The sequence below is a fragment of the Dermatophagoides farinae genome, chromosome 10, assembly GCF_024713945.1.
Source record: "Dermatophagoides farinae isolate YC_2012a chromosome 10, ASM2471394v1, whole genome shotgun sequence".
In the NCBI taxonomy this organism is placed as follows: domain Eukaryota; kingdom Metazoa; phylum Arthropoda; class Arachnida; order Sarcoptiformes; family Pyroglyphidae; genus Dermatophagoides; species Dermatophagoides farinae.
The window spans coordinates 1316044-1335697 of NC_134686.1; the positions used below are offsets into that span (position 1 = coordinate 1316044).

The 19654-nt window shown below is 28.8% G+C and overlaps 5 protein-coding genes across 6 annotated transcripts; 3 read left to right on the forward strand and 2 right to left on the reverse strand.

The window, feature by feature from the left end:
- The first annotated feature begins 87 nt into the window (after positions 1-87).
- On the forward strand, positions 88-3933 carry Gapvd1 (GTPase activating protein and VPS9 domains 1). Its single transcript, XM_047053325.2, is given in 4 exon segments — positions 88-348; positions 438-1001; positions 1003-2838; positions 2902-3933. Coding segments are annotated over 4 exon segments (3441 nt in total). The 5' UTR covers positions 88-258; the 3' UTR covers positions 3853-3933.
- On the reverse strand, positions 3853-7799 carry LOC124490771 (uncharacterized). Of its 2 annotated transcripts, none has more exons than XM_047053323.2 (5): positions 7007-7799; positions 6743-6910; positions 6606-6653; positions 6190-6539; positions 3853-6106 (listed from the first exon to the last, which is right to left on the reverse strand). In XM_047053323.2, the coding sequence occupies exons 1-5, from the start codon at positions 7377-7379 to the stop codon at positions 5624-5626; spliced, it is 1422 nt and encodes a 473-aa protein (XP_046909279.2). In that variant the 5' UTR covers positions 7380-7799; the 3' UTR covers positions 3853-5623. The 2 variants fall into 2 exon arrangements, with proteins under 2 accessions (XP_046909279.2, XP_075590928.1); XM_075734813.1 differs by having other exon boundaries at positions 3853-6123; positions 6177-6539; positions 7007-7705.
- A 1672-nt stretch (positions 7800-9471) lies between these two features.
- Positions 9472-13146, forward strand: Ras85D (GTPase ras-like protein 1). The gene is made up of 5 exons (XM_047052951.2): positions 9472-11488; positions 12099-12147; positions 12249-12362; positions 12427-12529; positions 12614-13146. The coding sequence occupies exons 1-5, from the start codon at positions 11458-11460 to the stop codon at positions 12878-12880; spliced, it is 564 nt and encodes a 187-aa protein (XP_046908907.1). The 5' UTR covers positions 9472-11457; the 3' UTR covers positions 12881-13146.
- Positions 13147-14182: 1036 nt separating this feature from the next.
- Positions 14183-18148, reverse strand: LOC124490448 (receptor-type tyrosine-protein phosphatase epsilon). The gene is made up of 10 exons (XM_047052943.2): positions 18008-18148; positions 17773-17934; positions 17375-17701; positions 17187-17292; positions 15893-17121; positions 15744-15805; positions 15508-15645; positions 14982-15397; positions 14705-14840; positions 14183-14441 (listed from the first exon to the last, which is right to left on the reverse strand). The coding sequence occupies exons 1-10, from the start codon at positions 18039-18041 to the stop codon at positions 14367-14369; spliced, it is 2685 nt and encodes an 894-aa protein (XP_046908899.2). The 5' UTR covers positions 18042-18148; the 3' UTR covers positions 14183-14366.
- A 627-nt stretch (positions 18149-18775) lies between these two features.
- Positions 18776-19572, forward strand: LOC124491095 (UPF0235 protein HY04AAS1_1378). Its single transcript, XM_047053707.2, has 2 exons — positions 18776-19047; positions 19244-19572. The coding sequence occupies exons 1-2, from the start codon at positions 18893-18895 to the stop codon at positions 19464-19466; spliced, it is 378 nt and encodes a 125-aa protein (XP_046909663.2). The 5' UTR covers positions 18776-18892; the 3' UTR covers positions 19467-19572.
- Positions 19573-19654: the final 82 nt, after the last annotated feature.

A 19654-nucleotide genomic window follows, 5' to 3' on the forward strand; every position in this document is an offset into this window, starting at 1 on the left:
TTAGCTCTTGTCAAAAGTTTTTTTTTTTTTTTTTTTTTTTATTTTCTCGGCGTTTTTTTGTTTGTTTGAAATAAAAAGAGAAAAAAAAGTGGCATAAATGACAGTTAGATACGTCGTCAATTTTTGTTTTCTTTGTTTTTATTCAGAATTATATTGATTTTATCTTTGCACTGTTCAATCCTATATTGTTACAACAACAACTACAAAAGTGTTATTGATTATATTGATTTTAATGTTTTTATAATATAAATTATCATCATGGATCTAGTGAATATCATTGAAAAAGTTCGACATCAACATGTTTATATTCAAGATGAACGTCAAAACATTCATAAGCTAAATGTTGATGTATGTATCTCTGTGTTTCGAATCAAATTTCCAATGAATGAATGAATGAATGGTTAATGAATTTTTTTTCTCTCTTGTTTTGTTTTCAGGTAAACGATGAAATTGATTCCATGATTAAATCAGTATGGATTATTAAAAATCAACGATACATTTGTGATAAACTTCATGAAAGTCATCATCAGCTAAGCAATGATCCAATAAATTTGATAAATGAATCGAATAAAATTCAACAGGCTGATTTTATAATTGGTCATAAAAAATTCGGTTCCAATGAATCGTTATTAAGTCAATTATTACAACATTTACGTGATAATCCTAAATCAATTTCGTATCTATTGTTTTATGCAGAAAAAGAATGTACAAATTTTTTGGATCTTTTATGTAAGATAATCATTTCAACTGTATACAATCATTGTTTCTTGGAACAGGATAAAATTTCATTGATCGATATGATGGAAGAATTGATTGAAATCTATATAAATTTCTATGATGATCTTCGTCGTCATTTACATAGTAAAAATTCTTCATTCGGTATTGTTTATCGTCATTTTTGTGATGAACAATCTGAATTGAAAACATTCTATAGGCTTGCATTGACCAAACCAATCATGTTGGTACTATCGGAGGATAGTCTTTTTTTGGATATCGATTCCAAATCGTGCTGTAATGCGATTCTGTCAAGAAGAACGACAAAAACATTTTGGCCACGAAAATACACCGGAATATGAAGAAAAATTGAATCGTTATAAAAAACGGACCATACAAAAGATGAAATATTTTGTCAATAATTTTATACGTTCATTGAAAGATAATGTATATGCTTTTCCACAATCACTCATATGGCTAATGGTTCGAATGTATGCAAAATTAATCGAACGATTTGATTATCAAAAAGTCAATGCCATTTTTGTTGACATGATTTTCTTCTTTTTACTCTGTCCAGCCATTCAGAATCCTGATCTTTTTGGCATAACAGATTTACATATCAATCATATTGCTCATTATAATCTAATGCAATGTGCACAGATTTTACAAATGTTAGCATTATCAAATTGGGAAAGAGTTACTGGACCTTATCAACAAGTTTGTTCATTGTTTGATCGAAATTGTTTATCATTCATAATGGAACATATATTTACTGTGGCTAAAAGTTCGACCATGATCATACCACGATCATCATCAATCGAATCAATTCAATTACCATTTTTTCTGATATCAGATATTGAATTGAAATTTTTACTTGAATATATTGGATTATTTTTAGAAAGAAATGACCAACCTGATCAACCATTGGGCACTTATTTTCATAAGCTACCTCAATCAATATTGAATTTTGAATATGAAAGTGGTAAACATTCGATTAAATCGGAAAATAGTATTCGTCTGAATATAAGAAAATCTAAATCATCTGATGATTATATTGATAGTTTGAATGAATTTTCTAGTTTAAATATCAAACATTTATTGGCTAATAATGGTGATAATTTACCAACATTGAAATGTTTATTCAATTCAAAACAAATATTTAAAATTTCTAATCAAGATTTTTCAACAAAATTTGTTGGTATGAAAAATGAAGAAAAAATTCTTGAAAGTATAAAAAATAAACAACTTGTTTTAAGTGAAACTGTTGATAAAATTCGTGAAGAAATTGATGAATTATTTAGTTTGGAAATTAATTGTTCAACACAAATTGATGACAAGCATTCAATATTGTCGATTGATGAAGTGAATAATAATTTGTCATCATTGTTATGTTTAAACGATGGAAATGATCAGATAAATGTAATGGAAGATTTATCTACCCAAACATTGGATGATGATGAATTATTTGCCGAAATTAATATGCAATCATTGGGAACATTAACACTTCAACTTGGTGATATTGATGATCAACATTTGGCCACGAACCGAGAGGAAATGAATCATAATAATTCAAATCGTAATTCACCCGAATCAATGAGTAAATCAAATGAATCAATTTCAAATAAATCCAACAGCAGCAGCAACATCAGTGGTAATCCTGTTGGAAAAAAAGTTATGTCTGGTTTTAAAAACATTAAAGATAAAGTGAAAAATATTTCATTGAATAAGGAGAATAAATTACCGAAAACAGCTTCAATTGATTTATCCAAAACTAATCATGTCATAGATGATGATAATGTTAATCAATCATCTGTTGAAATAGTAAAAGCAGAGACTGATAAAATATTTGACAAATATCGAAATTCAACCAAACAGCATCAGCAACAACAAAATTTGGAACATGAAAACATAATCGATCATCATCATGGTTACAGTACTGATCAATCGATTGTATTAAATGAACAAAAAATGAATAGCGATTCAATTGTTGATATTGATTATTTTCTTAACGATATTCATAGCAAGATTTATAGATTAATTTCTTTAATCGATTTTTGTCATGTTTATCGTCGTTATAGATTTTTAAATCTTGTGAACAAAAATGATTTTCTTATGTTTTTAAAGGTACGATAAAAAAAAACTTTATTTTTTTCATGATTTAAATTTCGTTTTTTTTTCATTTCACAGATTTTATTATCACAATCAAACGATACAAATGAAATGTCTACCTCAGTATTGATCATGGACATCATACGAATAGTACAGGATATGGGTCAAGAAGAATTGTCCAATATATTCAAACAGATTGAAATTGATTGGAAAACTAGAAATTTTTACATAATTTATCTATTGAAATCTCGTCAATATTTATTGCAACGATTAAAACAGATTGATTCTGTTCGACAATCATTACGAAAAGATCATTCGTGTACTGATTTTATTATTATTTCATTCCTTGTTCAACTTATTCTGGATAAACAGGAATCGAATATTCAAGAATTGATACGAAAATTTCGTGATCCATCAACGTTAACCGATGAAAAAGCTCTGTTAGTACAACGATTATTGGACACTACCATTAACAAATTGCAAACACAATTATTCACCGATGAACAGCTGATTTTGTTACGACAAATACTCGAACGACATCTTATGAATCGAATTTATCTATTGGCTTTCTATCCTAATGGCGATATTGATAAATTACGTGATCAAATTCTTCATCAACAGATCCAACAACAATTATCTTCGAATCTATCACATAATTCTAAATTGTTAAACATTCCTATCAAATATTTTACAACTAGTCCATGGCCATCAGCACAGGCTGAATTATTGCTACTATCAGCATACAAAACTCCTAGAGATAAAATCCAATGCATATATCGATGTTGTTCACATATTATTACATTATTGAGTACAAGCCAGAATAGTATACCATCAGCTGATGATCTATTACCGGTACTAATATTTGTGGTGATCAAATCGAATGCCAGATCAATATTGTCCACAATTGAATATGTAAATACATTCTATCGTAATGAAATGACCGGTGAACAATCATATTATTGGACACAATTTTGTTCGGCAGTAGAATTTATTAAAACTATACTCAATAATGATCAACAGTTGTCATAATTTAAAAAAAAATAAGTGCAATTTATTCCAATTTTTATATTAATAATTCAAAAATTTAAAAAAAAATATATCAAGAAAGTTTAATGGAAGAAGTTTGTTTTCTTTCAGAGAGAGAGAAAAAAAAATAAATATATAACCAACCACCTTGGTGTGTGTGCATGCATTCTGATGATAAAAACAATATAAAAAAATATATAGTATCTTTACAGTGGAAAAATTTACAAAAAAAAAAAAAAAAAATTCATATAAAATAAAAAATATATGAAAAAATTGTTGATTACATAACCATGAATGGTGGTGGGGGGATACAAAAACATATGTGAGAAAATTTTTTTTTTTATATATAAAAACCAAATCAAACATTTGGATAATAATCAAACAAAGAACTATTATGATGATGATGATGATTCTAATGAATGATGATTTTTTGCTGTTCCATTACTATTGTTATTATTAATGGTCGTAGTATCGATTGATTTTGTTGTTGATGTATTCGATGTTGCCTTATTAATCTGTTCATATAGTAATTTTTGGAATTGTTGAAAATCATCCATACTACTATTACTATTACCACCATTGTTTCCTGTATCGCAATTATTGTTTCCATTCAATACTGTATTAATCAATGATAAATGTGTCGGTTTTGAATCCGTTATTAACGATGATGATGATGATGATTTATTATCATTATTATTATCACTGGTGTTTGTATGATTCGTTAGAGGAATTTTATCATTAGAGCTAAGCATTTGAACTTTGGTTGTTTTATCATTCAATGAATTCGTTGTTGTTGTTGTTGTTGTCGTTGGCGTAACTGTATCCGATTTGGAATCCACCAAAACACCATTTTTCATTTCAATACCGTTTATATGTAAGTTATTGTTGGATGGTGAAGATGAAGCTTTATGTTCAGCGATTTTATCTGTTTCAACGATCGAAGCAAGAGATTCTAAAATGTTATCAATTTTTAATGAACAACTTGTTGGTGAATTTTGTTGGCTATTCATAGTTATCAAAGTTGAAAATACTAAGCCATCACCATTCGAGGATGATGTTTGATTGGAAATTTTGATTTTGTTTCAAATCGATTGCAGCGATACTATTTGCAGGTATAAGCGAAGGTAATTGATCTAAAGCTTCTTCTGATTGATGTTTCATTACCGTTTCCAATGATTTGTTATTATCATCATTTTTTTCGATTTTGTCATTATTTTCATCGATGGAAGGATCTGGATTTGTCACAGGCGATAAAGTAGAACTATTACTTACTTGTTGTAAGTTTCTTTCCTCAACTTTTTTGATTATTTTGTCCAATAAAGTCATCGGTGATGATGAACGAGATGAACTGGACGAAGATGATGATGATGATGTGGATGATATGGAATCATGTCGTTTTGGTTTCGTTGTATCATTTCCTTTCGACAGACTCAATTTATGATTTTCATCAATTTTCAACGTTATCGCCGATGATGAAGTGAATGAATTTTGAGAATCTGAACAAAGTGGAATTGTAACACTTGAGATTTGTTGTTGTTGTTGTTGTTTTTTAATCTCTCCATTTTTAATTTCTTCGGTTGTTGCCGTTTTGATTTCCGAATCGGATACAATGGGAGGGTTTGAGATCTTTGTGGCAGTTATTGGCACAGAGTTTACCGTTAATATATTATTGAATTCATATTTGATTTTTTTCGATGCTAATTGAATATCTGGTGAACCATTTTCGACTAATGATCTTTTATTAGCTACAATTTTATCGTCTTTTTTATCAACATTAGATTCTGTGATGGATTTTTCCGATGTTACCACCGGTAATGATGTCGTACATGGAGATGATGATGATGATATGGGCACATTTAAATTTTGATTTCAAACCAGAATTATTTGTACTTTTCATTGATAAAGGCGTGGATGCTGTTTTAGGAGCAAATTTTGAAGTTGAATTTCTTCGATTATTTTGGTTCGATGAATTTGTACAATTTTCTTGAACATTATTAACTGATTTTGTATCGGATGTATTAAAAGATGAAGAGACTAGTAAATCGTTCGTACTATTCGAACGCATACGGCGAAGATTTCTATTCAATGAATTATTATGTAAATTGCTCATTCTACGCATTTGAAGACGTGTTTGTCGTAATGATTGTTGACGACCAACAGATAATGGTGTAATTTTAGGTTCATTGTTTAGCCAAATATAATCATCATGTGTTTTGTTTGGCTCCAATATCAGATAATATAATGGTATAGGAATATTCTGTGAATGATAGTTAATAGCCAAAAAAAAAAAAAAAAAAATAAATAAGAAAAAATCACAAGCAAATTTCATTTCTCTCTTACCCTTCTCCATGAATATATATAGGCAACATCCATGATTGTATAATCATCTTTAAGACGTTCGTGTTTAAAGAAAAAATCCACCTGAATCGATGGATCAAGCTCATATTTATATTGTATGAATTTTTTCAAATGTAAAACACGCATTCCTGATTTAACTAATAAATATCTTCGTTGATTAAGATTCGTAAGTTTAGTGATATTGGAATTTTCATCATTATTAAATGGTAACAATGGAAATGGATTCGATACTTCAGGAAAATATTCAATCGTTATCTGTATCTGATCATCATTCGATAATATCAATCTTTCACCATTGATTTCACCTTTTTCTTCATTCGAAAGACCAATGGCTGTATAAATGAATGTAATGTAATGTTTAAATAGAAGCAATGGAAAAATTTGATCAAACAATTTACCTTTATCTGGATGGCGACGATAAAATTCTTTACGTCGATTCATTTCGCCTAATTATAAATTATATATGGATCGAAAACGAAAAAAAAATCATGACAATCGAACGAATTGAATCAATTTTTTAAAATTTTTTCCTTACTTTTATAAAGTCCAGGAACTAATTTATATACGATATCCTGTCTTGTAGGATCGGAACGAATATTTAATTTTGGTTTAGTTTTATGGACTTGTGTATCACACTTTGGACATGATCGTGATTTTGGATTATTATCATCATCAAAATATTTTAATATGCATGTTTTACAAACTTTAATAAATGTAAAAAAAAATCAAAATAAACAATTAGCAATCAAAAAAAAAAAAAAAAAAAAATGATTAACTGATGAGAAATGAATAAACTTACACGAATGAAGACATTCATTTATAGTGGTAGCATCAATTAGATAGCCTTTACAAAGAAAACATGTGATGACATCATTAAAATCTTTTACTTTAAGATTTAACATTTCTTCATTAGTTATCGATGATTGTTGTTGTTGTTGTTGTTGTGTATTGACAATTGTTGATGATGATGATGACGATGAATCTTTTGATGGAATGGAATTTTCATTATCATTATTTTGATCAATTCTTTTCGTTCCATTATTCAATAATGTAATTGTCGATGATGAATGATCAGATTTTTCAATAACATTTGTAGCCAATGTTTCAAAATTCATTTTGGCAGTGGTTATTTTTGTTTTTGTTTCATTAAAATTATTATTATCCACAGGCATTGTTGTTGTTGTTGTTGTTGTCGTGAATTTTGTGGAAACCAAACAATTTCAAACAACAGTTTTTTTTTGTCGACGAAAGACAATACGCGTTAGTTAATGTAATTAATTAATTATATAATTTCAAAGATTTTGATCAATCAACATTTCGTTTACACCACCACCCATCATCATCATCATCATCATCATTATCATCATCATGATCATGATTGACATAAGACGACGACAATATAACACACACACACACACACACGTACAAGGTTCAGGCAAAAGTATAGGGTGAGCAAGCTTATAGCTAGACCCTCCAAAGTATTAAGGTTTTTTTTTCCTTGTTTTGGTAATAATAGAAGAATAATATAATCTAATACTATGGGCTACAATTCAAACCATATTATGGATGGTTGAATAAATGGATGGATAGATAGATAGATGGATGGACAGACATACAACAGGCCTCAGACAAAGGCTGTCTGTGTGTATGATAAGTGTTTATTTCAATTGCCTTCCCCCTTTTTTTACCACTACCTTTCGCCTATTTTTACATTATTTTGGTTTATTTTGTTGTGAAACATGTAGAAATAGGGGGAAGAATTTTTTTTTTTTTCGTTTGTATATCATCATTGTGGTTTGTATTTGCATGGCTCATTTGTTGTGTGTGTGTGTGTGTGTGTGTGTAGTTGTAGTCATACTCCCCTCTATTGCCATAACCGCCATCGTTCAATGTGTGTGTATAATATGAAAGCAGCGGCAAAAAATGGGCAGTGGCTTATTTGAAATTAGCGCCAAAAAAAAAAATTATTATTCATTTAATGGGATCCGTCCATATATGATATGACAATTGTCTTTTATTATGAAATGATTTTTGATTGATTGATTGATTGATCTATTCATTTAACAGATGATTGATTACATAGTTTGATTGGAAGAAAAACAAAAACGACGAGATTTCATTCAGATGGACCAGAGAAATGAAAGAACTACCCTAATTAACGAGAACTTAATTAACAGAATGATTTATGAGATTTTTTTTTCTCGAACAAAAAAAGTGAGAGTGAAAAAAAAATTGCAAAACTATGAAAAAAAAGTTGTCTGTGCTTGTCTTGTTGTCTTTGTTCGTCAGACATATGATTTAAATTTTTTTTTTTTTTTTTGAAGAAAATTGGAACAAGTCAACGAACGAAGGCATCGACCCGACCTACTCTAGCTAAGAATCGAATCTATGGTTTGATCATTGTCATCCACATTTATTCATTTTGATGATGATCATATAGGACGATAAAAATATTAAACGGCGTTAACCGCCTGAATGATTTCAATGATAATTTCATGCTTGATGTGATTTAATGGTTAAAAAATACATAATTTGTGGATGATTCGCCGACAGAAATGTTTAACCGATTCTGTTGTCGAAATCGACAATGATTAAGACATTTTGATTAGTTATTTTTCTTTTTTTTCAAATTAATGTAGTATGATATGATTTACATGGGTGTCAACATGGTCTCAACAACATCAGCAACAAAGATTTTGTTCACACGCGGACCATATACAAATATATACAAGGACAAGGATTTAAAATTACAGTCGATCTTCACTGTAATTAAATATTATATATATCGTATGGTTTTCCCGCCCAAAAGACCAAAATAAAGAAATCCACAAGATCAGAATCATACTGTAGATTGTAACAAAAAAAAAAATTATGGTAGTAGCATTCATTTGTATATACATTGTCGGATACAGTCTTTCCGATTTTGTTGCGCTATTGAACAAAAAAAAAAAATGGATAGATGTATTTAACAATGTTAATCAAAAAATGCGACATTCATCCTCCTCTTCCTCCTCACACCTTATATTCAAAAAAGGTAGTGGTCCATGATGTTAAATTATTCATCATGTATATGTTGCAATAATTCTTATGGGATCCATGGAGAAATCGAAAAAGCAAAAAATGTATCTAGACACAACAACAACAACGACAACGATAAAGCCAAAGAAAAAAAAAAGACCCAAGTGTATAACAACAACAACAACAACAACAAAAAAAGCTTGTGAGAAAGAAGAAGAAGAAAAAAAAATAAACGAACTACAAGCAAAAGAAAAGTAAAAGAAAAAAAGTTGCCATAGTATGAGGTGTGTGTGTGTGGTGTGAGTTCCAGTCTGTGTAATCATCAAAAGTACACTGAAGAAACACGCACACACACACACACACACTGAGAGTGAGAGAGAAAGATAGCAGAAGCTAAAAGGAGAAAGAGCGAAAAAAAAACCCGAAGAACCCAGCATACACATACACACAGTGTCAATGTAAGAGAGAGTTTCTAGGAAATTTTTTTTTCTTCTATTTTCACCCATTTCATACGGTTGAATCTTTTGATGTGTGTATGTGTGTGTGTGATCGAAAACAAAAAAAACTTTCTTTCAATATGTGTGTATATGTGAACAATTTGTGAATTCTTCAAACAAACAAACAAACAACAAAATAAAAATTGATCTGATATTAGAATTATTTGAATTTCATCAATTCATTCAACAAAAATTTTTTTCACATTTTATTTCAATTACGCGCACACACACACACACATGCTGTTATTATTGGTGGTGTGTGCATTTCATCAATTACAATTTTAATTCATTCGTTGAATCATTGTGAATCACATTCTCAGCCAGTTAATGTGTTGTTGTTGTTGTATATATATGCAATGATAATGTGTGCCCTGCCTTGCGGTATTTTTGTTACCATCATCATTCATCATATATATTTATTTTATAATTGCCAATCATTCGCAAATTGTCCCATTTGATTTTATGATTCATTTTTTGTTTTGTTTTAAATATCAACATAGAATACATCCATACAATACATCCATGTGACATATTCGAATGTATTCGAATTCGAATCCAAATCAACAAACAAACAAACAATCACCATCGTCGTCAATTCAGATTCTTGAATTCTTCATTTGTAATGATGGTGTAGTATTTTTTTCTCTTGGCCATAATCTTAATCCATGTAATAATTATTCTCTTTAATCATCATCATCATAATCATATATCATAAATCTGTCCTTTTTTCATGACGATTAAATTTTTTTTTTCATCATCATATAATACAAATTCGAATATTGTTCACCCACACAAACACACACACACACACACACTAAAAAACTAACGAACAAACAACAAACGCACACATTTTTTTTTGTTGATCCTAAACGACAACAACAACAACAACAACTTTGAACATCATCAAATCAGAAGAAGAAAAATGAAAATTTCAACAAAAACAAAACAAAAAAAAACGATGATGATATGAAATATAGACAATAATTATTATTATTTCATCATAAACAACACATATATATTCAACATTTTTTTTTTTGGTGGTGTTTTGATTGTGTTTTGGTTTGTGAGATTTTTTCTTTTTGTCTGGTTTTTTTTTTGTTTTATGTCTGTGATGAGAGAATGAAATGAAAAAGACACGCGCATCATCATCATCAATAATAATAATCCACAACAAAAAAATATATTGTCGAATGTGAGACAACATCAACAACAACAACAACAAAAATTGAAAGAAATCAAATCGACAATACACATATATACTCAACGACAACAACAACAACAAGACAAGTGTTGAGTTTTTTTTTTATTTTATTTTGTTCAATTGTGTTACCTACAATTTCTTTTCATTTTCATTTTTTTTTGATAAATCTACTCGCCAAATTGAACAACAAACAAGATGATGAATATTGATTGATTTTATAACTATTCGATTATTGGAGAAATTATTTTAAAAAAAGTTCCTTTGAAAAAATTATCAATTTTTTTTCGATCGATTGAGAAAAAAATATTCCAAACAACAACATTATTATCATCATTGCCGGTCAACCATTTCGACAATAATTGTCTTCAAATTTTTTTTCTCTCTTTCACGACTCTGTTTTCCATCATATGATTTTTTTCAATCATCATCATCAGAATCAATCAGCTGCTTAATTATCGTTATATTGATTGATTCTTTTTTGTTCATTAATTTTTTATTTCTTGTGGCCAATCGTGAAATGCGACATTGTACATTATGACCGAATATAAATTGGTTGTAGTCGGCGGTAATTATTTGTTTATCATCATCATCATTTTTTTTTTGACTTTTAAAAAAAAATTTTTCACTCCCCATTTTTTTTTTGAAAGAGAAAATTCTGTTACTATGATTATGATATTTTTTTTTTGCATGGATAGACTGATATAGAGCAAATGTAAAAAATTCTTGTCCCATTCTATGTGTGTGTGTGTATTGTAGTGTAGTGTAAAAACTTGATACATGATATATAATCATTCATGATGACCAAGCTAAAATCATACCATTATTTAGCATATTTAAAATTTGTTCCCATTTATTTTTTTTCTATGCGAATTAATTCCAATGTTCATTGACAATATGTCTCCTCGACAGTAATATGCCCCAGACAAACAAAACAAGACAGATAGATGAATGGATGAGCATTTTTTGGGACAATAATAAATATTCATATTCATAATTATAAATGAAGATGAGATTTACATTTTTATATATTTAACCCTCCCTGGAATTCTTTTTTGTTGAATATTGCCTAATTCTGTTTTGTATTTGCTTTTTTTTCTTGGTCGAATAATCATTGATTAATATTTGTTTTTTTTGTTTTGTTTTGTTTTTTTTTATTTTTCATCAATATATAATAGCTGGTGGTGTCGGCAAAAGTGCCTTAACCATACAATTAATTCAAAATCAGTAAGTTTGTTGTTGTTGTTGTTGTTATTTTGCAATATTTGTTTTTTTGGCAAATCATCCTGTTTATTTATTTTTTGTTTTTTTTTTTGAATAATTTACAGTTTTGTTGATGAATATGATCCAACTATTGAAGATTCTTATCGTAAACAAGTTGTTATCGATGGCGAAACATGTCTACTTGATATATTGGACACTGCTGGTCAAGAAGAATATAGGTAATTAATTTTTGTCATAATGATGATGATGATGATGATTTCAATTATTTTTTGTTTTTTTTAGTGCTATGCGTGACCAGTATATGAGAACTGGTGAAGGGTTCTTATTGGTATTCGCTGTCAATAGTGCAAAATCATTCGAAGATATATCCACATACAGGGAACAAGTATGTTACAAATCATCATTCTACTAATTCCACTAATTGTTATCTTTTTTTTGCAATGATTTCGTTCATCATTACAAATATTAGATTAAACGGGTCAAAGATGCCGAAGATGTTCCCATGGTGCTAGTGGGAAATAAATGCGATCTGCCAGTCCGTTCTGTTTATATAAATGGAGCAGCCGAAGTTGCCAAAAATTATGGTATACCATTCGTGGAAACATCGGCCAAAACTAGAATGGGTGTTGATGAAGCCTTCTATTCATTAGTACGTGAAATACGTAAAGATCGTGAACGTCGTGGTAGAGATAAAAGAAAGAATCAAAAATCATCGAAAAAATGTATCATTCTTTGAACACAAAAAATACATACACACACACACACACACAAGTGTATCGTTATAATATCATTTTTTTTTAATTCTCTGGAAAAAAAACATGTTGATAATAATAATAATGATGATAAAAACCACACACACACACACACACACATTTACACTAAGACAAAAAAAAAAAACAATCTGACTGTTGTTTGTATAATCATCAATCAATCAATCGATTCATTTTGGAAAATTTGAAAATAAATTATTAATTCAGAGAAAATAATATAATTGAAAACAAATTGAATTGTATTGTATTGAAAAACTGTCTTGTTCTGTTCAATATGTTTTTCTATGTGTGTGTGTAAATGATGATGATGATGAAAAATGTCAAATTTTCATTTTTCTATATGTAAAACAATTGTGTCCGACATTCATTCACTCACACACACACACACAGACACACACACACACTTACAGAATGAACATTTGATTCTTTATACATCAAACAAAAATTTAATTTTCACCAGCAGCACACACACAAACATGACAATAATTGAGAATTGAAGAATACAACAACAACAGAATTCAAAAGACTTTTAATGTGTATGTGTGTGTGTGTGTGTGAAAAGAGGGTGATAGAATTGAAATTTTTTTTATTATTATTCAGCACATAAATTTTTTTTTTTTTTTTTTTGTAAAATTTCACAATTTAATTTTTTTTCTTATTGATTAATCGATTGTCATTTGATCGTTGACTGTGTGTGTGTGTGTGTGTTTTGCATTGAAAAACATTTTTTTTTTATATCTGAAATTTGACTTTTTCTTTGTGTGTTTATGTGTGCAAATGTAATTGATACACACAACAAACTTTGACAAAAATAAAAAAAAAAAGTTTTCCAGACTTTTTCTGGATCATACACCCACGTGCACACCCACACACACACACGCCTACACGTTGAATATAAAACTTGATATACACACACACACACACACACAGGCACTACTACACATTTTTAGGAAGATTTTTTTTTTCTATTTCAATTTTTCATTTCATTTTAAAATTCTTTGTCAATTTATTTATGACAACAATAGCAACAATTCCGGAATTGAAACCGGAATCGAAATCGAAACCGTAACTACTACTACTACTGCGACGATGACGAATTAAAATTTGCTTATTATTATCATCATCATCATTATAATTATAATTTTGTAAAATAATTAATTTTCTAATATATATCCCAGAATCGATCGATGGTCCTGTCCGTGCTCACCACCACTCAGCCACAATTTTTTTTCAATTCTAAACAATAAAAATTCTTTAAAAAAAATTACATAAAAATTCCAATGTTCCAATCATTTTTTTTTATTTATTTATTATTGCCATTTATATGATAATGATGACGATGATGATGATGATGATGATGATGATCCTGAAAAGATAAAAACGAGAAAAAAAGAAAAGAATGGGTTCAAAATCAATTTTCAATGAAGATTTTCATTTTTTTTTTCGCCCTTTCTATTTAAAATTAGCATATTGATCGAATGATTGTAAATAGGCCAGTGCCACTTGATGTAGATATAGATATTGTTCCTAGTTGTTTTTTTTACGGTTGATCGAAAAATGATGACATGGATGAATATATATATATGAAAATAGAAAAAGAAACCAGAAAAAAAATCATATCAGAATCAAATCAAATCAAATCACACCATATATAATGTATATATATAGAGATAGCAAGAAAGATGATTATTCATCATCAGTTTAGATAAAATGTTATTGGCATCGACCAAAAAAAAAAAAAAAAATCCATAACGTCTGTGTATGTTGTATAATAATACAAATGTACTTACATAATTAATAATAAATTGTGGCCGATTGGCACGAATTTTTTGTACAGCAAGAAAAACATCAATCTGTTGTTCTTCTTTAATACGTTCGAATATAAAATCAGCCGCACAGAATAGGCCACTTAATTGTACACCATCGCTGTAATTGTTTTCGTTTTCAAATAAGTGGGTTTCAAATGATTTTTGTTTTCGTTTACATAAAGCAAAAAAAAAAAAAAAATGAATGGATGATATTTGATAGACAAAGAAAAATGATGATAAAAAAAAAATTTGCACTTACATGCATTGTATGACTAACGGATGTGATGATGACGATGAACTGGAAACATTTGTTGTTGTATATTGATCCAATTTCTCTCGAAGTTCTATTAATTCATAACATGATCGTAATAATGATGATGTTTTCATTGTTTTTGTTGTAGCAGTTGTTGTTGAAGAAATGATTGTCGTTGATGAACTAACAACACCGCCACCACCACCACCACCATCACCACTGCTTATTATTGTTCCGTCAATATTGCCTATGATTGTATTTAAATTTTTCAAATGAAATTGTCTTACAATCAATTCATCTGGACGAATTTGAAATGTTCTCATCAATATATTTGAACCTGATAACATTTCTTCTTTAACCAATGTGATTGATAATTCATTATTGTTGAAATCAAATTTCTTGTTCACAATGGTTGGCCAATACTACAATATCACAGATACACAAAATTTGGATGAAAAAAAACAGAGAATAAATCAATGAACCAATAAATAATTGAATAATTACAAAAACCAAAAAAAAAAAAAAAATTTACAATTTGATCATCATTGAAAACATCACCCAACAACACTATGGTCGTACAACGGGTATTTTCAATCATTTTCCAAAATTGTTGTCGATTATTTTCAAACGGTATCTGTGTAACGATATAGGCATCTTTTTTACGATATCCCTGTTCAAAAAAAATGAATTATTAATGAAACAAACAAAAATATTAGATGGACGTTGGTCGAAATGAGAAGAATGCAAAAGAAAAAAAAACACATTTACATTTATATAGACAGCGTTTATATAATCTTCATGATTCGGTAGAATCACACGAGCATGATCGGCTATATGATATGTAGAAATAGAAAATAATTTGAATAAGAATTCGAAAAGTAAGAAGAAAAAAAAATTAGTTCAATTTCTCAACCTACGTGGAATAACATCTTCACGACGATTTAATTTACTATTTATCAAACCAAATTTTGATGCCTGATTTGCTGTCGATTTACGGAATGACATTATATTCAATATTTCAAATTGTTTACGTAAACGACATTTATCTTTATGATAATAATGATTATTATGATGATGATGATGATTTCCTTTGGTCATCATTTCAAAATATGATTCAAAATCATTACAAGAAATATCCGATGATTCATGTGATAATGCTTCAACCAATATATGATATACAAATACATATTGGCTAAATTTTTCAACCATATTAATACGTTGTAAACGCATTTTACAGAAATGGCCTAAAATATCAATTTTTTTCTCTTTACGTGCCATTTCTAGCATTGAATCAATAAGAATAAATGCACCAGTACGACCAATACCGGCTGAACAATGAACAATAATATGTGATGATTCTTTATAGAATGGATGTGTACGTATACGATTAATGAAACTGATCAATGTACAAACATATAATGGTACATTATGATCTGGCCATGATATAAAATGATATTGATTGACAATCATTTGTTGTTGTTGTTGTTGTGAATCGGATTTTTCACATAAAAATGATCTTATTACATAATCAGCAAATAATTCTGTACTTTGTAATGTGACTTTAATTTTTCCATAAAATTGACTGATTTCAGGCCAATATTTTTCACATTTCATTCGGCCACTTTCTTCTAGATTCGTTAACATTACAATCTGTTGACATTTGTATTGCCAAATACAGCGCCAAAAATCTTCAATAGTAGTATCGATTGGACCTTGTGATGCAATATAACGTTTTGGACGACGATATCCATCAATAAAATTGGCATTAATATAATTTGTATCTTCAGGTAAATCTTCTTTCAATATCACTCTAGTATGATCATATGGTAATAGATTTCCATAACGATTTTTTGTTTTATGTTGCGGCAATCGGCCATCATTCCAGCTATTCATTTTAGATTTAGGTACACTATCATATTCTTGACGTATTCTTTCTTCATTCAATAGATCCGGTATCATGGTGATGATTTTATCCACATGAATTATATTGGATTTTGGTTCAAAAACAAATGTTTCTGCTGCTGCTGCTGCTGTTGGATTCTCTTGATCATTGAGTAGATGTGTTTTCATCATTTTATTACTTGGACGTTGTTTACGCCAGAAAAGGATTCCATTTTCTTTTTGTCGCCGATTTCCGCAATAATTTCTGTGCACACATTTATAAATGAGAGATTTTCATTCAAAACAGAAAAAAAAACAATCAAAACTTACATATAAATCAACATTGCCAACAATATACAGGTGATGAGCAATAAAATGCCCAAAATAATTATCAACAAAATTTCAGTTGTCGATGAATTTGATTGATTTGTAAAAACTAAGAGAAAAAAAAATGAAATCGAATTAAAAAATTTGTGAAAAAATCAATTTTTTGGGGTAAAAAAAAAAATTCAAATTACAATAGAATACTTTTGGATGTAATGCAATATTAACAACACCAGTATGATCAAAGAATACGATACCAAATTTAAAACGTGCATTTGGTGGATGAAAATTAGTCAATTCTGTATGGCCAAACAACATTGTTGGTCTATTGATTTTAATCGAATTAACTTTGGTCACATCTAATTGATCAATTTCTTTGATAAATATTTGATCAACAATAGATAAATCAAATACATAAAGATAAATTTCCAATTCCGGTAGCTGAAGACATTTATTCTTGATTTTAATCTTGAATGTACCATTTATTTGTGGAAACACTTGAAACAAATCGGCAGGTGAATCTGATTTGAAATTGATCAATAAAATTAAAAAGACTTTTTTTCTCAATAAAATCATCAAAATCAATTAATACCGTAACATTGTTGTATGGCTGAAACATCGTCGCCTGTTTCAGAATATGGTGTTTGTCCATTAACAAAACTGATGCTGACGATGATGATGATCATACCATAACTAATCATCATCATCATCATTGATTGAAACAAAGATCGAGACAAACCAAGCTGAAATGATACTGTAAATGAATAGAAATGTCATAAATGAAAGAACAAAAAAAACACATGTTTGTCGATAATAATAATAATTACCACGATTGAATGGATGAAATGATTGTTTAAACATTATTTTTCGTTATTCTATCATCACTTGGTTGATAGCGGGAAAAAAATTCATTCGAATTTTTTTTTCAATTCATCATCATCAATTGAATTAAATCAATGAATGAATGAATGTAGCAAACAAACAAACCATCAAACAGTTGAACATTTTTGATTGATTTTTTATTTTACCATTCATTCAAAATCAATGTGAAAAAAATGCTAAAAATTTCTTCACAATTTCGATACAAATTACGATGATGATGATGATGATGTGGTTCATGTTGACAGTAGGTTTTTTTTCAAAAAGGATATGACCATATCCTTTGTAGATTATTTTACAACAACAACAACGTTTTCATCTTCTTTTTTTTTGTTAATTTTTCCTGGTATCAATACCGGATTAGTTGTTTACTGGACACTTTTGTCCCTGTTGTCATTTCGTTTTTGTTGTTGTTGTTGTTGTTGTTGTTTTGGATTTCATATTTTCATTTTTTGTGGCCAATGACGTAAACTAGTAGTACTGTAATATGATTGATGCACGTATTTTATATTGTTTCAAAAACAAAAAAAAATCAGCCAAAAAAAATCAATTAAATTGAATCAATCAATTGATTGATGATTGATATATATCGTCGGGATCTATGGCCAGAATGGAATCTTTTTTTTTCGATTTTATTTTGTTCTTGAAATAATGATAATTGCGCCATCTTGTGTCAATATATGGCAATAATAATTTGTCAGCTGAACCATTTTGTATACAACCGAAAACATTCGAATTCATTCATTCGATTGATTCGATTTATTATCATGATTATCATGTTCATCGATTTTTATTTTGATTGATTTTGATTTTACAATGACATCATAATAATAATGTCTTCGATTATTATTCCAAAATCTATTGTTCCAATTGTTCAATCATCAACAACGATAAAATTAATAATACGAGCTAAACCTGGTGCTAAAAAATCACAAATTATCAGTATCGATGATGATGCTATTGGTGTACAGATTGCTGCACCACCAAGGTAAATATAATAATAATAATTTCAATCTTAATATGGATTCTTGTTTCTATACAAATTATTTTTTCATTTCAATTCATTCATATATCAATTATATTTGGCCATCCACCATTCATTTTCATAATTATTATTATTATTATTCCTTCTTTTTCAATTCTTCGTTTTCTTTTTCATTTTGTTTTGTTTTCTGTTTGAATAGAGAAGGTGCAGCAAATGAAGAATTGATTGATTATATGAGTCACGTTTTGGGTGTTAAAACTAAATGTATCCAATTGGATGTTGGTACAAAATCTCGAAATAAAATTTTATTGATTAATTTTGGAACAACAACAAACAACAAGCAACAACAACAACAGCAACAGCCAACAATAACGACAGCTGAAAAAGTGTTGAAAATGTTAAAAGAGGATATGGATCGTTAACATGTTTTTTTATTCTCAATCAGACAAACAAAAAATGCTAAATGGTTTTTTGTTGTAAATTTATATGGAAAATAAATAACAAAATATTCTTTTTTTATACACTAAACTATCGATGTGGTTAATAATAATGTAATGATGACCTTGTATGTCGTGGTCATCATCAACGGTGTCGATGTCATTGATCATTT

Bases quoted from the DNA above. Each gene is read 5' to 3' on its own strand.
- LOC124490771 (XM_075734813.1), bottom strand. From the start codon at position 7,379: ATGCCTGTGGATAATAATAATTTTAATGAAACAAAAACAAAAATAACC. The intron at 6,540-6,605 runs GTAAATTGTTTG...TCATTTATACAG, and splicing joins TCGTCGCCATCCAGATAAAG to CCATTGGTCTTTCGAATGAA. The intron at 6,124-6,176 runs GAAATTTGCTTG...TTTTTTTGGCTA, and splicing joins GAGAAGGGTAAGAGAGAAAT to TTAACTATCATTCACAGAAT.
- Ras85D (XM_047052951.2), top strand. From the start codon at position 11,458: ATGACCGAATATAAATTGGTTGTAGTCGGCG. The intron at 12,363-12,426 runs GTAATTAATTTT...TGTTTTTTTTAG, and splicing joins GCTGGTCAAGAAGAATATAG to TGCTATGCGTGACCAGTATA. The intron at 12,530-12,613 runs GTATGTTACAAA...TACAAATATTAG, and splicing joins TATCCACATACAGGGAACAA to ATTAAACGGGTCAAAGATGC.
- LOC124490448 (XM_047052943.2), bottom strand. From the start codon at position 18,041: ATGTTTAAACAATCATTTCATCCATTCAATCGTG. The intron at 17,935-18,007 runs GTAATTATTATT...ATTCATTTACAG, and splicing joins ATTTCATCCATTCAATCGTG to TATCATTTCAGCTTGGTTTG. The intron at 15,398-15,507 runs GTAAATTTTTTT...GTGATATTGTAG, and splicing joins TTTTCAATGATGATCAAATT to TATTGGCCAACCATTGTGAA.
- LOC124491095 (XM_047053707.2), top strand. From the start codon at position 18,893: ATGTCTTCGATTATTATTCCAAAATCTATTGTTCCAATTGTTCAATCA. The intron at 19,048-19,243 runs GTAAATATAATA...CTGTTTGAATAG, and splicing joins CAGATTGCTGCACCACCAAG to AGAAGGTGCAGCAAATGAAG.